General features: G+C 41.9%; 1 protein-coding gene across 1 annotated transcript in view; it reads left to right on the forward strand.

Annotated features, from left to right (window-relative positions):
- The window catches only part of tox (thymocyte selection-associated high mobility group box), a 46,524-nt gene extending 33,561 nt beyond the window's left edge, over window positions 1–12,963 (forward strand). Inside the window, exons 5-10 of the mRNA XM_041949616.1 lie at window positions 2,525–2,770; window positions 4,758–4,991; window positions 6,323–6,403; window positions 6,578–7,072; window positions 10,586–10,746; window positions 11,448–12,963. Coding sequence (XP_041805550.1) covers window positions 2,525–2,770; window positions 4,758–4,991; window positions 6,323–6,403; window positions 6,578–7,072; window positions 10,586–10,746; window positions 11,448–11,484 — 1,254 coding nt within the window. The 3' untranslated portion in view covers window positions 11,485–12,963. The remainder of the gene's footprint in view (window positions 1–2,524; window positions 2,771–4,757; window positions 4,992–6,322; window positions 6,404–6,577; window positions 7,073–10,585; window positions 10,747–11,447) is intronic.
- Window positions 12,964–18,164: the final 5,201 nt, after the last annotated feature.

Here is an 18,164-nt window from a genome sequence, read left to right on the forward strand (position 1 = left end):
AGTCCAAAACTGCTTCAAACTTAAAAAGAATAGGTGTTTTTTCTTTCTTTTGGTTCCTTGCTGGGGAGGCTATTTTATTTTATTTTATTTTATTTTATTTATACAAGCATTTTTGATGTGACATGAAAAGGTTAACGTTGCATAAGATGTCCTTCATTTTATTTGATTGTATACACATTGATTATATTCCATTTTATATGAGATTTATTCAAGATTCCCTTCACTGTCTCCAGGGAGACATTTGTTCTGAATGGCACAATGTAAGCACAATGAAACATTATGCATTCATGGCACAGGTGTGACAGTAAAACTGTGGACAGGGCTGTCTGGTCACTTAATATCCTGCAGTACATCAGCTGTCTGACAAATCATTGTGGACCTGGATGCACAGGGAATAAACCAGTGGTTTTATCTCTTCAGTCTGCACTTGTGGACACCATAATGTCTCCCCTGGATAAAGTTATGTAACAGCTTCTCTCGAGTGTAGCAAATGGAGTTTACAATCCCTATTGATGTATTTGCACATGAGTGTGACTTCTGATCCCATCTTCTCTCTGACCTGTGTTGCCACGGTTACTATCAGATTTCATTATTAGTGAATCCTGGACTGCTGCACACTGTACAAACCCTGTCCAGCAAAGGCAGACTCTGTTTCAGAGCCCTGCTAGGTCTGTTACATGAACATGTTATGTAGCTCAGATCCTGTTTCAGCAGTTCAGGAGCTGTCTCAGTGACACTTAGAGCAATATTGATTGATTTTGTTTTCCATTTGGGGTGGAACAAGCTGCAAATTCAACATTGATATATTGCAATCTTATAAAGTTGTCATGGTGTATGAACAGTTGCTTAAACACATATTTAATTTGGAGTTGTGTTTCTGACTACCTGATAAATTGAAGTCCACCATAAACTCTTGTTTAAAGGCTGTTTTGCTCTCCACCACCTACCAAGGAAAATGTTTGGCTCCTAAGCTGCTAAATGCTTCACTATGTCCTCTAGTTGCCTTATGAAGTTGTTGTCGTGGTCAGCAAGTTGTTGTCGTGGTCAGCAAACAGTTGCCTGTTTACACATCCAGCAGACACGGAGCAACATGCTATAAGTATTTGTGTTTCCATGTTCACTCTCCTTTCAGCTCTGTTTTGCCTCCATCGACACCTGAGAAAAATATCTGGCTCTTTATCAGCTGCTACAGTTCCAGCTGCTTAAAACAGCTGCTGGACAGGAGGATGATGAGAGAAAACCACAACAGCGAGCTGAAAGACATTAAAACACTTGCTAACTCCCTATGAATGACTGCTTTCACATTACACACTGTACAGTCATTTGATCCACTGTTACGATGATATAAAGTCGTGATTAGTGCAGTTTTAAATATGTAGCTGGTCAGAGCAAACAATGCTGCTTTGCTTATGTTGAATTTATTCACACTTTGGAACATTTTGATGAGCCGGCTAGAATGACACAAAAGGACATTCATCATATTCAGGTGCACAAATATGGAGCAGCAGAACATTTTCAAGTGGGCACACATGACATACACTAAAAGGGGTTTCTATGATTTTTCGGTGGTCTGTTTGGATACTTCTGCCAGTAATGCTACAGTGATAACACTGAACAATACTTGTGTCCTGTGCAGTACAGCCCTGACCTGATCTGAAGAAACATTTTTCATCCTCAACACCAAAACTGAACTGAACAAATTCTGCAGTCTTATTAGCACAGGTGTCGCTACACCTCTCCTGACACTTCGATATTTGTCAGTTACCAGTAAGTCGCCATCATCAACACAATGTTCACGCAGAGCAACATGTAGAAAACAACTTGAACTGAGAAAGGTTGCAGTTATGGCTATCAAACAAGGAGAAGTGATGGCAAAAACATCAACAACAGAGAGCAGAAAACAAAGAGCAGTGAAGCTCAAAATGGGCCAGACAAGGTTTTCAGAATGAGAGAGTCTTGGCACTGCTGGTTTCATGGTTGACAGTTAGCTCAGCCTCAGCTAGATGCTGTTTCAACATGACACAGCTCATCTCTGAACTCAGAGCTTCATCGACCGAAGGGCAGGACCAGCTGTATATTTCCTACCACGAGGCAAAAAGGTGCATGTTGTAGCTTTTTATCATGGACCAAGAAGGTCCCAAAGAGGAGAATGCCAGTTTTAATTAGAATTGTAATCCATTCACCACTGCCAACATTAGAGTTAGAGTTTCTTTGCATCTCATCATAACAGAAGTCTGTGGAAGTTGTTTTTATCATCTACCAGAATTAATGGCACCAAACAGCTTTTTCTGAAGGTTACGAAACCAGATGAATAATGGAAACAGGTGGAGTAATGGAAAGCTAGACTGTTGGCACAACTGTCATCATTCATAGTGAGAACGTTGTCACTGATGTGACGAAAACCTAATTGCTGACTGGAATATTCTGGAGATGTTGCAAGAAAAAACATACCCATCAAGTCATCAAACTCCAAATGAAGCCTGATATTTGCTAACAGCCATTATCACGTTTTGTCTCCGCACAGATGCAGCAGATGGTCAACTCTGATTCTCGGTTTACCAGCAGCCAACAGCCAATCGAAGCAGCGCTTGGACCCAGGAGCCACTCAGGCGTGAGCCAGCAAAGTCATTTGTCCACTATCAACCAATCCCAGCTGGGGCTGAGTGGGAACTCTGTTACCCACAATTCTCCCTCACCTCCTGGAAGTAAATCTGCTACACCATCTCCCTCCAGTTCAGCACACGAGGACGAGAATGATGAGGGACTCAGGGTAAAAAAAAAAAAAAAAAAGACACATATACATTTCTATGAGTCACTGAGTCATATCTCACTGGGCAACAACTACTGCAACTGTGTGTTTGTGTCTGTGTCTGTGTGACTGGTGTGTATGTGTAGACAGTGGAGAGTTGTTATGTGTCATAATAGACCCATTCTCCCTGCATATCAACTAGATGGAAATCAGCTCCCTCACCAAAACAAGCACTCTGCACCAGGCTGACTGTTCATATTCTGAGGAAATGAAACCATTACTGTACTGCAGAATAACATTTACCAACTTTATCATTCTCATCAGTTATGTATAGAGGAATGAGTTGTAGATGGGCAACATTATGGGCGAGTGTACCGGTAGTGCTTGCTTCAGGAAGGATAGGAAATGGGAAACATAATAGACATTGCTTATACCTTCACAGTACACATCTAAATGCTGCTTTGTGAAGTTACACAGCATGCAGAATAAGCTGTACTAGTTTTTATTGTTAATTTATACTAACTACTAGCCTTTAGTAGTTATGGGCAATTTCTCCGTTTGGCAAGACAGGCTTACTTGTATAGCACCTTGAAACATGGGTAATTTAAAGAGATTTATGGGAGGCAATTTAACAACATTTCAATCAATTCAATTTTTTGTTTCTTTTGATTTTTTGCAAAATATGTTTTTTTTCCTGAAGTTCCTGTCTTCACTGGCATCAGCAATAATATCCAACGATGTCTGCTAGTCGACATTGAAACATTTTGCAATTGGTGGGCAACTGGAGCACAGATCCTACCGTTCACACTCAGTCTTTAATGACTTTGTTGTGTTTCCTCAGTAGTGACAAAACTGTGCTTTGACCTTGATAGCATGTTGTAAAAGGTGAAAGTAATAAAAGAAGTTGTAAAAGAAATTCACCCTTTTATACTAGAATGTCGGCATATACGTTATAATATACATTATTAATACATTATAGACACATGAAACAAAATCAGCAGCATGTGCATGTCTCAGTCATCCAGGACATGGATAGTTAGTTGTACTAAGTCAAAGGCAGCTGGATGCACAACCTCTACACATGGGACGCCTTTCCAGCACATTTTACCATCATCCATTTGACAGAACTGATATGCTTTAATTTTTCAATTTTGATCAATACAAATGTCGGCAGCTCTTTATTTTAAAGGTCCATTATATCCTTTTAACGTCTTGAAAGTTGCCTTTAATGAACTACGTAATTTGGTATTAATTACAGGGAAAATAGGGAGAAAGACAGTTATTTGTGTAAAGTTTAAAAGCAATTGTTGATTTCCAAAATGTAGTCATCATTTCTTTTTATTAGTATTGGTAATTTTTTAGTCGATCGTGCTTGTTTTTACATTTCTGCTTGGTCACTTGAACTGCTGTGCACTGACTGAAAGACTGGCATTTAATTGGAATTCATTAATTTGTAATCAGGTGCACCAAATTGAACACTGTCTCTGTTTCATTGGTAATTAGTGCCAAATTACACGATTCGTTCAAGAAAACATCCTGTGAAATTATTAGAAAATTAGTTGGGCTGAAAGAATCAGGTGTAGACGGTGACGGAGAACTGCAGCTGGTGTCTCTTTTGCAACGTGGCTTGTGTAGACACGGTATGTAGTCTTGATGATTTTTAACTACTCATCTGAGAGGCTTCATCAGTTCTGCTGACTGATGGGGAGTTTCCCCACATTTGATATCTGTGGTTGATTCAGAGCTTGAAATCAGAAAAGAACGGTTGAGGTCGCGGTTATCAAAGACATAACTAGAGGTGTGAATTGTTAAAATGCCAGTTTAACCACAGTAGAAGGGAAAATTACTATTAGAAAAGGAAAAAAGTAGATGAATCAGAGCTTTGTTAATGATATTCACTACACAGCATTTTCTTCTCATAGCACTGTTTTAGTTTTTTAGACGTTTTTGCTGCAGAACTAAAATCCCTCCTCCTGTGTCCTCTTCAACCTTCTCCTAACCCTCTCAGCTGGGCAGTGGGGAGAAGAGGCCAGCAACAGTGGACATCTCCAAGAAACCCAAAACACCAAAGAAGAAGAAGCGAAAGGACCCTAATGAGCCAGTGAAGCCAGTGTCTGCCTACGCTTTGTTCTTCAGGGACACCCAAGCCAACATCAAGGCCCAGAACCCCAACGCCACCTTCGGGGAGGTGTCAAAGATCGTGGCCTCCATGTGGGACGGCCTGGGAGAGGAACAGAAACAGGTAGAGCCTCCCTGTTTAATTTAGCATACCTATGTACCTTTCTGCTAACGGTTAGCAGAAAGGTACATAGGTATGGTAATGGGTTAGCAGCTAACCCATTACATCATAACAGTTACAATCAAACTGACCCGGACATGAAAGTAATTCACAAGATTTGATGGAGTGTAAATGTAAATTTGAAAGAAAATAGCAGATTTCTTGCCGATCAGTCTTAGTTATGCAAAGTAATTGTGCAAATATATTTATATTAATTAGTAATGATTGTCTAACTGTAAAATGTGACTTATAGAAACACAGAAATGTGTTTAGTAAGTGAAAACTAACGTTCAGGAGCTAAAGTTTTTGGCCATGCCAGTGTCGCAGCTCTAAAGATGGCAATGTTGGTCTGTCTGCAGACAGACTGAGATATCCCAGCAAATATTGAATGGACTGAAGTCAAATTTGCTTTATATATTCATGTTGTATGCAGCAGAAGTTGTAATATTTTGGGGATCCCCTGAATGTGCCACTATCAGATCAAATTGTCAATTTGTCCAAAACTTGGAAAATGTGGTTTATGACCAAATACGTAAAACTATCATTATATTCCCATCAACCTCAGCTGTGAACTTGGAAGGTGAACATGGCAAACATTATACCTGCTCAACAGCAGCAGGTTAACATTGTGATCGAGGGCACATTAGCATGCTGATGTTAGCATTTAGCTCAAAGCTCCCTGTACCTTAGCACAGTCTTACAGAGCTAGCGTGGCTGTAGACTCTTGTTCTGAATGTTTGGCAGTGGCAGATGATGAAAGCAAAGAAAACCCAGCAGGAAGAAACGACATGCCTATCCTCTTCAATAAAACCGAGGGAAGAGTGAGGGGGACAGCGAGCAGCGACGTCGCCTGACATGAGTCAACAGTCATGCACAGAGACATCAGCTTTAACGATACTACTGAAACTACCAGTCATTACTCAGCTCGCTAAATTACTACGACTTCACACAGTTCACATTTAGAGTTTGTAATAGCTGCCTTGGGAGTTAGTTACTGTGGTTACGTGTTAGTAGATAAGTGTGTCAGCTGAGGGAAATGCTATGAAGAGTCCTGTGATGGTTATACCTGCGCTCATGTTACATTGTGATGATTTAATGCAGCCAACCTCACAGCATGTTGATTATTCAAAGAAAAAGCTCACTGAAGATTTTCCACATTAAGAAACAGCGTTTCTTAATTATTGAGGAACCGCTCATTAAACTGATTTGTAGAAATAATGTTCTCAAATGCTGTAAACTGTAATAAGGGTTGATAGTCCCGTAGTTAGTAGAGAAGTAAAATGTTTGTGTTTCAGGTGTACAAGAAGAGGACAGAGACGGCTAAGAAGGAGTACCTGAAACAACTGGCTGCCTACAGGGCCAGCCTGGTCTCACAGGTGCTACACACACAAACACACACGCACGCACACGCACGCACACACACGCACACACACACACACAGAGACAGTGATAATACAAGTTATTGGTATTTAACTGATGCATTAACGGAGTAAATGGGTCAATGTGAAACCTGCAAACTGATTTCCTGTTCCTGTTTTCTTGTTCTCCAGAGCTACAATGATCCATCTGAAATGAAGCCGCCCCACTCTTCCTCCACGTCTTCCTCTTCTTCTACCTCAATGTTTACACACAAACCTTCAGTCTACTCTGGTCACCCAGGCCAGCACCCTTCCTCCAGCTCACTCGCCCACCCTCACTCTCTCCCTCCCCCTCAGCACCCGGGCATGTACATGACATACCCTCACCCGTCTCACCCTTCTCATGCCTCAAGCCCCGGCCTCGGGCCGCACCTGCCCCCTCCCCACACCCAGATCCACCCCCAACTCCAGGCTCTGTCCTCCAGAGGGACAGTGCCTCGGCCCAGCGTCCCCCACCAGGGAGCTCTGTCCCTTGGCGGTATGACGGCGGCGTCTACCCCTCCTCTCCAGGTCAGCCCTCCCCTCCACAGCCAGGCGCACCTGGGAGGGCTGCACAGCCCGCACCATCAGCACCAGCAGCTCAGTGGACATCCACTGGGGATGACACACTCGCCTGCCATCACACAGGTCAGCCTCACACTGAATGCACATCTTACAACTTAACATGTGGCTGACTGGGATTGTGCGTTGATCTCCATCTGTTCGTTGAGTTGATTGATCGTTTTGAGTAAGTCAGACATGAAGTCTCAAAGAATGAATATCATGAAAAGACCAAAACCAATAATCTATCAGTCTCTTAATTACTTTCTCACCTCCCTGTCCTATCCATAGCACTCAGGCCCAAGATCAAATATATAGTTCAACAGCAGGTCACTGTAGTTTCTGTCATGTCACTAAAACAGGAGGACATTTGTTGGGGACCACTTTCAGCTGCAGATTAATCCACAGTTGGTGCTCTTGTGAGTATTTGAGGCAGCAGGAGTATTGAGTATTGATTGAGTCAAAATAAAAGACTGTGTGTTCATGGTAATGAAGGAACATGTAACTCGGGGCAACAGCGTGGCTCACTGATGTGTTTTTATTTGTTGACAACAGTGGAGCTCTGTGGCACAGAGGAAGAGATACGTACATCAGACCTATATACACACACAATGCTTGTTAGTGGATACATCCATTGTTGGTTTTGATTATTTCATGGGATTTGTTGATGACACGTGTAATATTCACTAACCTTATTGTTTAAATGCTGCTGTTGAGATTTGCATATGTCATGCCATCCATACTCTGCAAAGACCAACAGATTGTATTGGATTGGATTTTCCACCATTTTTAGTTTTCTCATTTTAAGTTCAAAAGCACACATCAGTTGTACCGTATGTTTGGTTGGTATGCGAGAAATCCACATACGTTACTGTTTTATACTAAGAGAGGATGATCAATGATCAAAGAGAGTGTTTCAGTAGAAATTTAATTCTCACTATTTTCTGTTTTAGTTGTTTGCTGCAGTGTCTCCATTTCCTTTCTGTCATAGTCTCCATGAACAGCTCATTTGAAAACCAACCATCTTGTTGTATGTATACTTACTTTTTTGAGGATACTTAATTCATCGCCCTGCCAGTGTACACGCTTTAGTTTGGACTTGGGACACAGCTATTGTTTCCTCAGTAGTCTACAATTTGTACTTTCCTCATGGATCATCAAACCATTTCATATACTAACACACAGTCACAGTTTTCTCGAGGTCACAGAATCTTACTGATTTAAAATCTTCACAGAGGTGGAAAGAGACAGACGAATATATCAGCACACACACACACACACACACACACACACACAGATAAGAAATGAGAGGGGTGTTGGAGTGGGAGGGAATGCATCAGCATTTCCTGGTGGACCTCAGTGCTGAATAGACTCGACCTGTATTAGATTGAAAACTGAATAAATCCAGCCTCTCATTATTGCACAAATCATAATCATTATCAGCCATCTTGTACTTTGCTGTTGCATTTGTTGACCCGGTTGTTTTTTGCTGCTCGTAAAAACAGATTTGTGATGACATTCAGACCAGGAGGTTACAAGGAGACAATCATGAATTTTTTTGTAATAGTCAAGTTTTCTAATCGTTTTTTTGGTTTGTTTTTTTTTTGTCAGATTTGTTTGTTTTCTATACATCTGTCTGTCCCTGCCTACCTATCTGTAATGTAATGTCAGTCAGCCTATACCTCTCAGCCCCTCTGCCTCTTCATCTCTCAGTTGCTCTGTTCGATCAACACATGGCTGTGATATTAATTTGTGTTAAGACGATGTGAGACGGTATAATGATGCAAGTGTCTCCTCCAAATAGTTCAGAATGGGGGGATGGATTGCCACTGACTGCCACTTACCATTTTATCCCCTTTTTTATAGTGCATGTTTAAGTCCCACACTCCCATAATCCCCCACTCCCTCTCCCACATTTTGCATATTTTTAGCAAAAAAAGAGAAAGAGCAAACAAAAAAATAAAGAGTGAAGGAAAAAAAAGGAGAGGACACAGTGACAGAGCTCTAAACTTTTTTTCCACTGAGTGAGAAGAGTGAGAAATGATGGGGGAAGGGAGGGAGACAGAGAGAGAGGGGGAAAGAGGGGAGAGAGAGAGACAAAAGAGGCAGATGGGGTCTTTGTGAAGGAGTGAAGGAGAAGAATTTGCTCAACAATGGATGAATAGGTGAGGTAGAGGAGGAGAGGGGGAGGAGAGGGGGAGGAGAGGGGGGAGAACCAAACCACCTGCTGTCCTCCTCTTTCTCTACATTCACTCACAACACTCAGATTAACTTCCCTTTCAGCCTCTCTCTCCCTCACACACACACACACACACACACACACACACACTGCATTCGCTCATTTTTCCCTCTTTCCATCTCTCTCTCTCCTCCCTCAAGTATCTTACGGTTACAGACATGCACGCCTCCCTTTCCTTCTCCTCCTCTCCTCTTACCTTTTCATCTCCTCTTCACACATCCTCGGCTCTCCTCCTCCCACGGGCAGATGATAAAATCAGCAAGACACTCAAAACTTTGTAATTACTGCTGATGAACCTGTGACTGATCTGTGTCTCCTTTTCACCACGGCTGCATTCATTCATGTCCCCGTTCGTCAGAAACATTTTACCAAGAAGTGCTGAAGGGTGGTTTGCTAAAACCGTGAGCTTAGTCTATGGACTCATTCAGGCTGAAGGAGGACATAAACAAGCCACCATTACTGCGATGGCATCTCACATTCAAATGAATGAATGTAAAGGATTTTTCCTTTTTAAGCACTTTTGCCAGGAAGCTGGAACAAAATTCCACTGAAATGATAAACCACAGCAGCACTGTGTTTACATTTTGGGAAGTGAAAAGTATGCTGAATTGGGTATTAGCAGTTCCTGCTTGCAGGGTACACGTGGTTGTACACACAACACTGCATCACTTTGATGGTGAAGAAACCTGATGATTCTCTAACAACTTTTATGATTTCTTAGTGGTTTCATGGGCATTTATGTCAGGTAATGAAGTCCTCAGACATGTCAGGCCCACTGAATTTGTTTAAAATATGTGTATTATTTTGGTTCTGTCTCTGAGAAGGAGGGTGATTTTCTATGCAATTGGCAGCGACCACTTGGGGTTCCAAAGTACATGAATTTCCTCCATGAGCTACTGCAGCTCCCACTGTCGGCCCTGTTGGTAAACCAGGCAAACCAGAGGGCCAAACTACAATAACTAGCTTGATGTAGTGTTTAAAACACCAGCACCACATTTTGACGGCTGGGCTTCTTTCACCTGCAGATCACCACAATCACACTTTCTTGGCTGTGCTGTTATAAGCTACGCCAAAATTGTCCAACCTCAGTTTTGGAAAAAACCTGAAAGGAACTTGATGAAATGAATTTCACTTCACTTCTAGAATCACCTGTATTGAAGCGACAGACGCTTCATGCCTCTGCAGTAGCATTGCTCACCTGACATCTCAGTCAGCTGTGGAACAGCAACTGGAATATTACTAGTCAGCTCATGTTAGTCATGTTGAGTTCACATCCAAGCCTGGCTGACCACCATTTTCTCTCTCTCAGTGTGATCAGCTGTTGTTGATGAATTATAATGTTAGTTGTAATGTCGTTCCAGGGCTACCCCCCCTCCCTCCAGTCTGACTACCAGCCAATAGGAGGAGGAATGCTTAATGGGGGAGCAGTGATGTCATCATCGATGGACTACCACCAGCTGGGTCGACACACGCCGAACCACCACCCCTCTCTGGACTGGAGCACCGATTACCATGGCAACGGGTAGGTCTAAGGGTGCGACAGGTTTTTAAAGAGTAACTGAACATGCTTGAAATTGCCGTTTTCACTGAAATCCTCCTCACCGTGCTGCAGTGATCCACAGGTGTACTTTAGGACGTTGTGATAGTGGGTGAAACTCTGGTTGAAACCTTCAACCAGAGAGGCCTTTTCTGCCTGCTAAGTCACTCCAGTTAGACTGTAGCTTTCAATTTTTGGTATTTTTACAGTTTCTATGCCGAATTTACAGGCAGAGTTTCCCTCGTCATTATTTTTTCTGTTTGAGTGGAAGAAGCAGAACAACAACAAAGCTGAAGACCAGCATACTGCTAACAATCCACAAAACAAAGTCTTCCCATGTTGGACAGATCTTCTGTTACTAGAGTCTTGTTTAAATTGGCTTGTCAGCATTTTAATGTGCCAAAGAGAAAGCCTTTGTCACTTAACAAAGCAAAGCAGCCGTTGCCTAAAAACAGAGGCAGAAGCACCAACGATATATTTCAAGAGCACACACACTCGTCTTCTGGCTGCGTGCCTGCTTGTGTGGTATTTGATGATAATGTGTCCATAAAGGATATAAAAACTGATGTAAAACAAACCTTAAGATCAGCCCCATATATTGAAACAAGGGGACAGATGTCAGCTACAGTAAAAACCGTTGCACTGCTCACTGTGCCTCACTTTTTCTCTCTTCTCTCCTCCCGCAGAGGTCTTCAGAGAGACAAGCATCTCTATCTGAGCTAATCTCAGGACAAAGTGACACCAAACTTCAACCAAGCCCTTCTACTGCCACACCACGGAACCTCTAGCCTCATGTCTACATGCACCTAGGCCAGCTCACTCCAACCTCAGCCCCCCGAGGACTCAAGCCACAGACCACCTATATTTTAACTAAGCTTGAGTTCAGCACTTCAAATGAAAGCCCCAGCAGTAGAATAATGGGACGCTTATGTGTATTACTAATATGTCTCTTCTAAGGGACAACAGGACAGTGTTAAGAACAGGAAGTACTTTCTTCCAGCTCCTGCATGTCACTTGGCTGGTCTGACATCTGCTGTTGGCTGTATTTTTTTGTACTCATCATTTGCAGCATGACACATGCTCTGATTTGAATTGATGTGTATAGCAGCGAGGAGTGGTGGACAGGTCCTATGCTGTGAACCATGATGATAGGTGTATATACTCCTCAGCCTCCCCCAGAAAAGGATATTCTGTCTAGTTTCCCGTCTGCCTGAAAAAAAAGTTCATATCTAGTTCCTCATTTTGTAAAGATGGTGTTCACCATCAGTTCCAAAAGGCTCTGAAGAGCAAGTGTACATTGCTGTAACATAAATGTTTGAGCTGTCGATTTAAAGCCAATTGATTTTTCTTCTTCTTTTTTTTTTTTTTTTTTTTGACCTCGTAGTCGCCGTATCCTTCTATGGCCAAAGTCAAGAGAACACAGCACACAAACAAAGGGTTGACAACCAAATAGAACGCAAATTGTGTTTCCCTGCTGGTTCTTTCATGATATGAATAGTAGCCTTCAGTTTGATGCAGTGTGGACTGAAGTCCTGTTCTGTGGAGACAGAAAAGATGATTCTGAACACAGTGATAATGGCTGAATTCACATTGCTTTATTCAGCTAAAGACGAGTAAGAGAAAGAGGTGAAGCAGTGTTGCCTTTTTAACCAGACGCTGACTGTGAATAATTGTGTACGACTGAAGAACTTTCATTGTTCTCTGGCAGTGAGGCTCAGATGTGCAGGGTAGAAATTCAATGTATTTTAGTCCTTGAAATAATGAAATGTCAAACAGTTCTTTGTTGGAAAAATAAGAAACAAAAATACTCCTGTGTACGGTGACAGCTCCTCCTCCTGGCATATGTCTGTTGATACTATTGATTTGGATCCAAACTGTGTGTGTGTGTGAGTGTGTGAAGTGTTAATGAGAAGGCAGAGTGGTTGATTGGGTTGCATGGTCCCTTTTTTCATCTCTATTTCTCTGTGCACAGAGGCTATTTAAGAAACTATAACTGTTGCTGGGTTGGCTGTATTTTAATGTTTTTTAATCAAATCAAGTTTTGTTTTTAGTGTTGATGATGATGATGATGATGAGAGACACATATCTCTCGCTCTGTATCTCTTTGTATTAATGTGTTTTTTGGCAGATGAAAGGACTCTGGGCAACAACAACCATGAAGATTTTCTTATTTTTAGATTCTAATAATGTGTTTGAGAATAAAGTCAGTGCTGCATTGATGTGCAGTCATTACTCCAAAACCTGCTCTTTCATGCCGTTTATTTCTGAACACTTTGTGACAGTTACTTTAATTAACTGCACATAATAATGTACACCTTTACCACTCCTGTGACACACACGCGCACACTGGGTTTGTATCCTGGCCTTTGCATTGATTTAAAGTAGCTGAGCTGTAATTGCAAAACAAAAGTCTTTGAAGCCTCAGAAATATGTATTTTTAACCTCGGTTAGCTCAAATCAGATCTTGTTAAAACAGTTTTAACAGAAATGTCATTTCAGTGGTCCTCAACACTTTTTTAGCCACGTCATGCAGCTGTGCTAGACATGGAAATGTCAGTCATTTGGTCCACTTTGGTCCAGACTGAAACACTGTTGGATGCTTACATTTTGTACCAATACTGATGGACTCTAGAAGACTGCCATGACCGAATACCTGGAAAACCAGCTGTACTCTGTGGTTTGTGCTAAAGCAAGATGATGAACATGGTTAACGTACCTGAGAAACATCTGTATGTTAGTATGCAGACACTATTATTTAGCATTGCTGTGCCTGTCACAGAGCTCAAGATTTGTTTTATTGTCATTTAACAACACTTGCAGCTACCTGTATAATAAATAATAGTCTATTTACTGCATAATAAAAAGAAATGTTTTTATCAGACTGTTTCCTAATACAGTACAATATTAGTCATAACTGACATACGGCATTATGAATCATGTCCTTCCAATTTGCACAAAAAAGTGCTACTGTGTCTGAAAATATAAAATAATGGAAAGAGACTGCACTAGTCCGTATGTTTTATAGTAAGAATGGACTGTCCACAACCTCACTTACCTGGTTCAGTCTTACCGTGCTCATCGTTAACATTTCCAGCAGCAGCAGGCAGCTCTGATAAACACGCTGGACACCACCTGTGTATCTGTCCATCTTTCTCAGGAGTTGGTGGAGACCCAAAACAGAGCCAAAAGGAGAATGAATATTGGACTAAAGCATGTATCCTTACATACCCAGACCTAACCGTACACATGTGTGTCAGGGTTGTTTTGGTGGAACATTTGCACATGGGGAGGTGAGCACTGGCATTAAAATGGTTAAATCCCTGCAAAAGAAAAGGTAACAGCTGCTAGCTCGTTTATCTTTATTAGCCATTAGCCACCAGGTTAGAGTTAGAGTAACTTGCCTTTTTCAGCACATAGGCTGCTAGCTCGGAGGTTGTTGTTGGTCCACATAGCGAGGGCAATTTTGGAAACGATAATACGCTGATAGCAGAAAGAAAGAACGGCAAGTGAAATAGCAGCCAATGACAGGCTCATAGCGTACTTCCTGTGAGTCAGTGTTTGTCACGTGACAGAAACACCACTCCCAACGATAATGTTGCTCCATGGGCCCGCACTACGACGCAAGTTCAGCATTTCCAGGATATCTTTTTGTTATCTGGTTTCACTAGGCCTAACAATCACAATCACACTAAACAATCCCACAATAGTGATTATCAGATGAATAAGTCAACCCAGGTTTTCCCAATCTGGCCATGAGTGCGGTCACATGACACAGGTGGTGTTTGTTCTGCTGGCAGCACAGGTAAATGCAGGAAGGACATCTGGCAAAAAAAAGAAACTATATATATCACAGTGTGTAAATGCGCAATTTAATGGACTAATAATATCACTGCCCCATCCTTAGGGCATGAGTAGCTCTGAGTATGAACACAATTGTATTTTCCTGTCACACTTGAGGCTTGCAAGGGTCGAATCCAAAGAAATCAGCCCAAACAAGCGAACAAATCCAAGAAGGAGCAGCCAAGAATCCGAAAGTCCAAAAACAGGAAAAACAAAGCAGTGGTCGGAAAACACTGGAAACGGCTGCAGTGCCTGTAACACAAGGTACACAGGACTGGATTCACACAGGATTCAAAGTAGGCTGACATACATATCTTACAAGTGCAACAAGCTCGAGGTGTTAGTGCTTCAATCAGCCTCTGTTGTTGGGTGAGAATCTATATCTCTCATATAAAAAGTGGTTTTGCTGGTCTCTGGATGCTCTTGCCCTCCTAAGAGACAATCCACACACAATCCGCTCTTCCATGAACGCTGCTGCCATTTTCTTAGATCAGCAGGCAGAGCTTTCATATGCGTTGCTCTGTCATCTGGAACATAACCTGCTTTGGAGCAGGATAAGTGTGCGGCATAAGTTACCATGACGACGTACGCCGGTAAGAAGTAAACCACCGTCGTGACCCTGCAAAGCCAGGGTTAAACCTGACGTTTCCTGGCTAATTTCAAAGCCTGCTTCGTAGCAAATCGGCAGCAGCTAAGTGACAGGTTAACTATAGAAATGTCATAATATGTAAAGCTTGTGTGTGATGTTCAAGCTCCAGACAAATAGAAGTGATTCAACTTTAATATTGATTCATGCCATACAAACATGTCATGGTAATACATGAAAGGCACAAAATGGAGAAAAATCTGGTCTTACTTTGAAAAAAACAACTGGCACAGCATTTAGACATAGCTCCTTCAAACGTCTGGAAATAAACGTCAGCGTCCTCTCTCTTTCTCTCTCTGGTTCTCGGATTTAGAGCCGCTGTGATGCGCTCCTGTTGTGTTCAAACAACAGGAGCTTCTTCTTCGTAGCAGCCCTCATCTTGATGCTGATTGGTCTGATTGACACCAGCAGGCATAATGATTAATAATCAATTGGGCTATATCTGCTGCACTTATGCAGAGCAGTGACTGTGCCAGAGGTGAGGGGATACTAATAGTTTCATGTGTGTAGAAATCACAAGTCATTTATATACATTTACATTTTTCAGTAGAAACCAGCCTACATTGGGTGTGGGGGCGAGTCAGAGCCCACCAGGCATTTCTTCTCTTGTATTCAACATTTGCATTTCACACACAGATGCCTGGGGACAGTTACATTATTACTAACAATAGAAGGTGTTGGTGGTGTAGTCCAGGTGTTAGTGCAGGCTGGTATTTAGTAATATCTATTGATCAGTCCTATTGCTTCACTCTTTGTTTGTTTGTCTATGTGGGATTTTTTTTTCTCCGACAAAAGAAGAGGCCCTTTCTTTAGGTGCATCTATTTTGATTATCACCACCATCGGGAGTTAATCCTGAACCGTTCGGGAAAACCTCGAGCTCCACAGAGTACGACAGTCTTCTGTTTTTCCTGAGTGACAGCTGTATACATTTGACATTTTGATATTTTGAAAGATGACACCAAATGTCAAAACTGGTTTAATTCTCTTCTGTCAGCTTGACTTGAATAAATGAGTCTTTTTGTAAAATAATGTGTTTAGGTTGTTCGCGCCTCTATCAAGCAGATTAGCTACTTATCTGCTTTAATTACATTTTGTCTGCAGAAAGTGCCATTTCCATTCTAAGTCTGTCCTGAGCCAAAGCTTAGCAGGCTGCCTGTCTGCGTGTCAGCTGGTACACACTGCCCCCTAATGGCAACAAGTGAGAGCTGCACCTACTCCGACTGTTTGCACTCCCCTCACATCCTGCTCAGGGTACATCATTAGAAAGTCCAACTCCATGTTCTCAAGTCAAATTTTTAAAAGACAATATGTATGGTGGTAAAAAATGACAGTGTGTAACGTTACAGTTTGTGGTGACGCGCCCACAGCGATCACCTGATTCTGCAGTTCCTCTTGACACTGCAGAGCGTTTTGGCATCTTTCAGCTCATTGTTTTGGTTTTAAGGTGCACAGCTTCACAAGTCAGTCATAAAGCTCATTTCCAGCACGGGCAGCTGTTTTCAGCTGAAAGCTCTGATGAACCCACTGTACACGCCCAGCATCAAACAGCAGACAGACACTGACAGAGACTAACTGGTGAACATACTGCAGCGTTTGGCAGCTAAAGGGCAGACATTTTCCTCAGGAGTTGGTAGAGACTAAAACAGAGCTAAAAAGTTCAGTTAATATTGAATTAAAATTCATCAGGTGACTAGACGGCAAACGGCTCCAAATGAATAGTAATGGTGCTTCATGTCTGCTGGATGTGTAATGAAGCAGCAATTTGCTCACATGTTCAACAACTTGGCAAAGTGGTTATGTCTGTATACAGCTTCACAGCTTGTTACAGTGCCACCAGGTGGCCAAACACTATATTAATGGAGGTTTAAAAGTTGTTGCTTCTTGCATCTCATCATCAATAAATCACTGATTTATTGTCTGATAAGTAATTTGTGTAATTTGAGTTCTTATGAGAAACCTGCTGGATTGCTGGTGGTACACGACAGGAAGAGGATGCTGTTCTTCCTGTTTTTGGAGCTACTGCTTTTTGTTAGCATGCTTTGCAACAAGCAGTAACAAGGCTTCTGAGAAATGTGCCCTCAGCTCAGAGAACTACCAGCCCTGCTCCATGATGTCATTCAGTTATAGCATTGAGATAAAACTGATTTGACAAAGATGCAGTGATGCTGAAAATGCTGCACACAGCACCCACAAACAATGAAGGGCGGGTCAGTGTAACAGAGACTGAGACTCAGGCCTCTGTACAGCAGAGGGTCGGGGAGGAAACACCACCTCTAGTTAAGACGCTCAGGCAATAAAGGCTTGGTAAGTGTTAACCGAGCTGCCTGTAGCATTTAGAGGTCGGGAGTGTGACCAGTGAAACCCAACACACTGCCAACAGCTGTCCCGATGCCAGAACTGCAACCCAATCCAGCAGTGACACGCAGACGCCTCGGCAGCCTGTGACAACCAGCACTGAGGTCAAAGTCACTGCTGTTTCAGTCTGTTTCCTGTTCACGCTGATGTGTCGCCTTGATCACTCAGCTGTAAGGACGAGTTTTTTAAAGTCACAGTCTATAGGCTTATTTCACAACTGCTGCATTTGTGTCAGTTTTTGGCTTTAAGTACTCATAGATGTTTCAGGACTATGCTGTTCTTCAAACAGTTAATGAATATATTATACTTAAGGCTGACTGCTCCTGTCCAAAAAAATATAATTTAATAAAATAATATTATTAACTTCCTTTAAAAATGACATTCTGTTTTATTCCAGTATCTCTATTTACATTTTTACACCATATCAAGTAACAGCAATTGACAAAACAATGTCACATCAAGGTCCATTTAGTCGCTGTTATAGTCGCCTGATTTAGCTCACTAAACATGTTTGTGATGATCACAGTTAGTGAAGACCATGAAACTAAATAATTTACTGAG

Source organism: Chelmon rostratus, chromosome 12 (assembly GCF_017976325.1).
Source record: "Chelmon rostratus isolate fCheRos1 chromosome 12, fCheRos1.pri, whole genome shotgun sequence".
Lineage (NCBI taxonomy): Eukaryota > Metazoa > Chordata > Actinopteri > Chaetodontiformes > Chaetodontidae > Chelmon > Chelmon rostratus.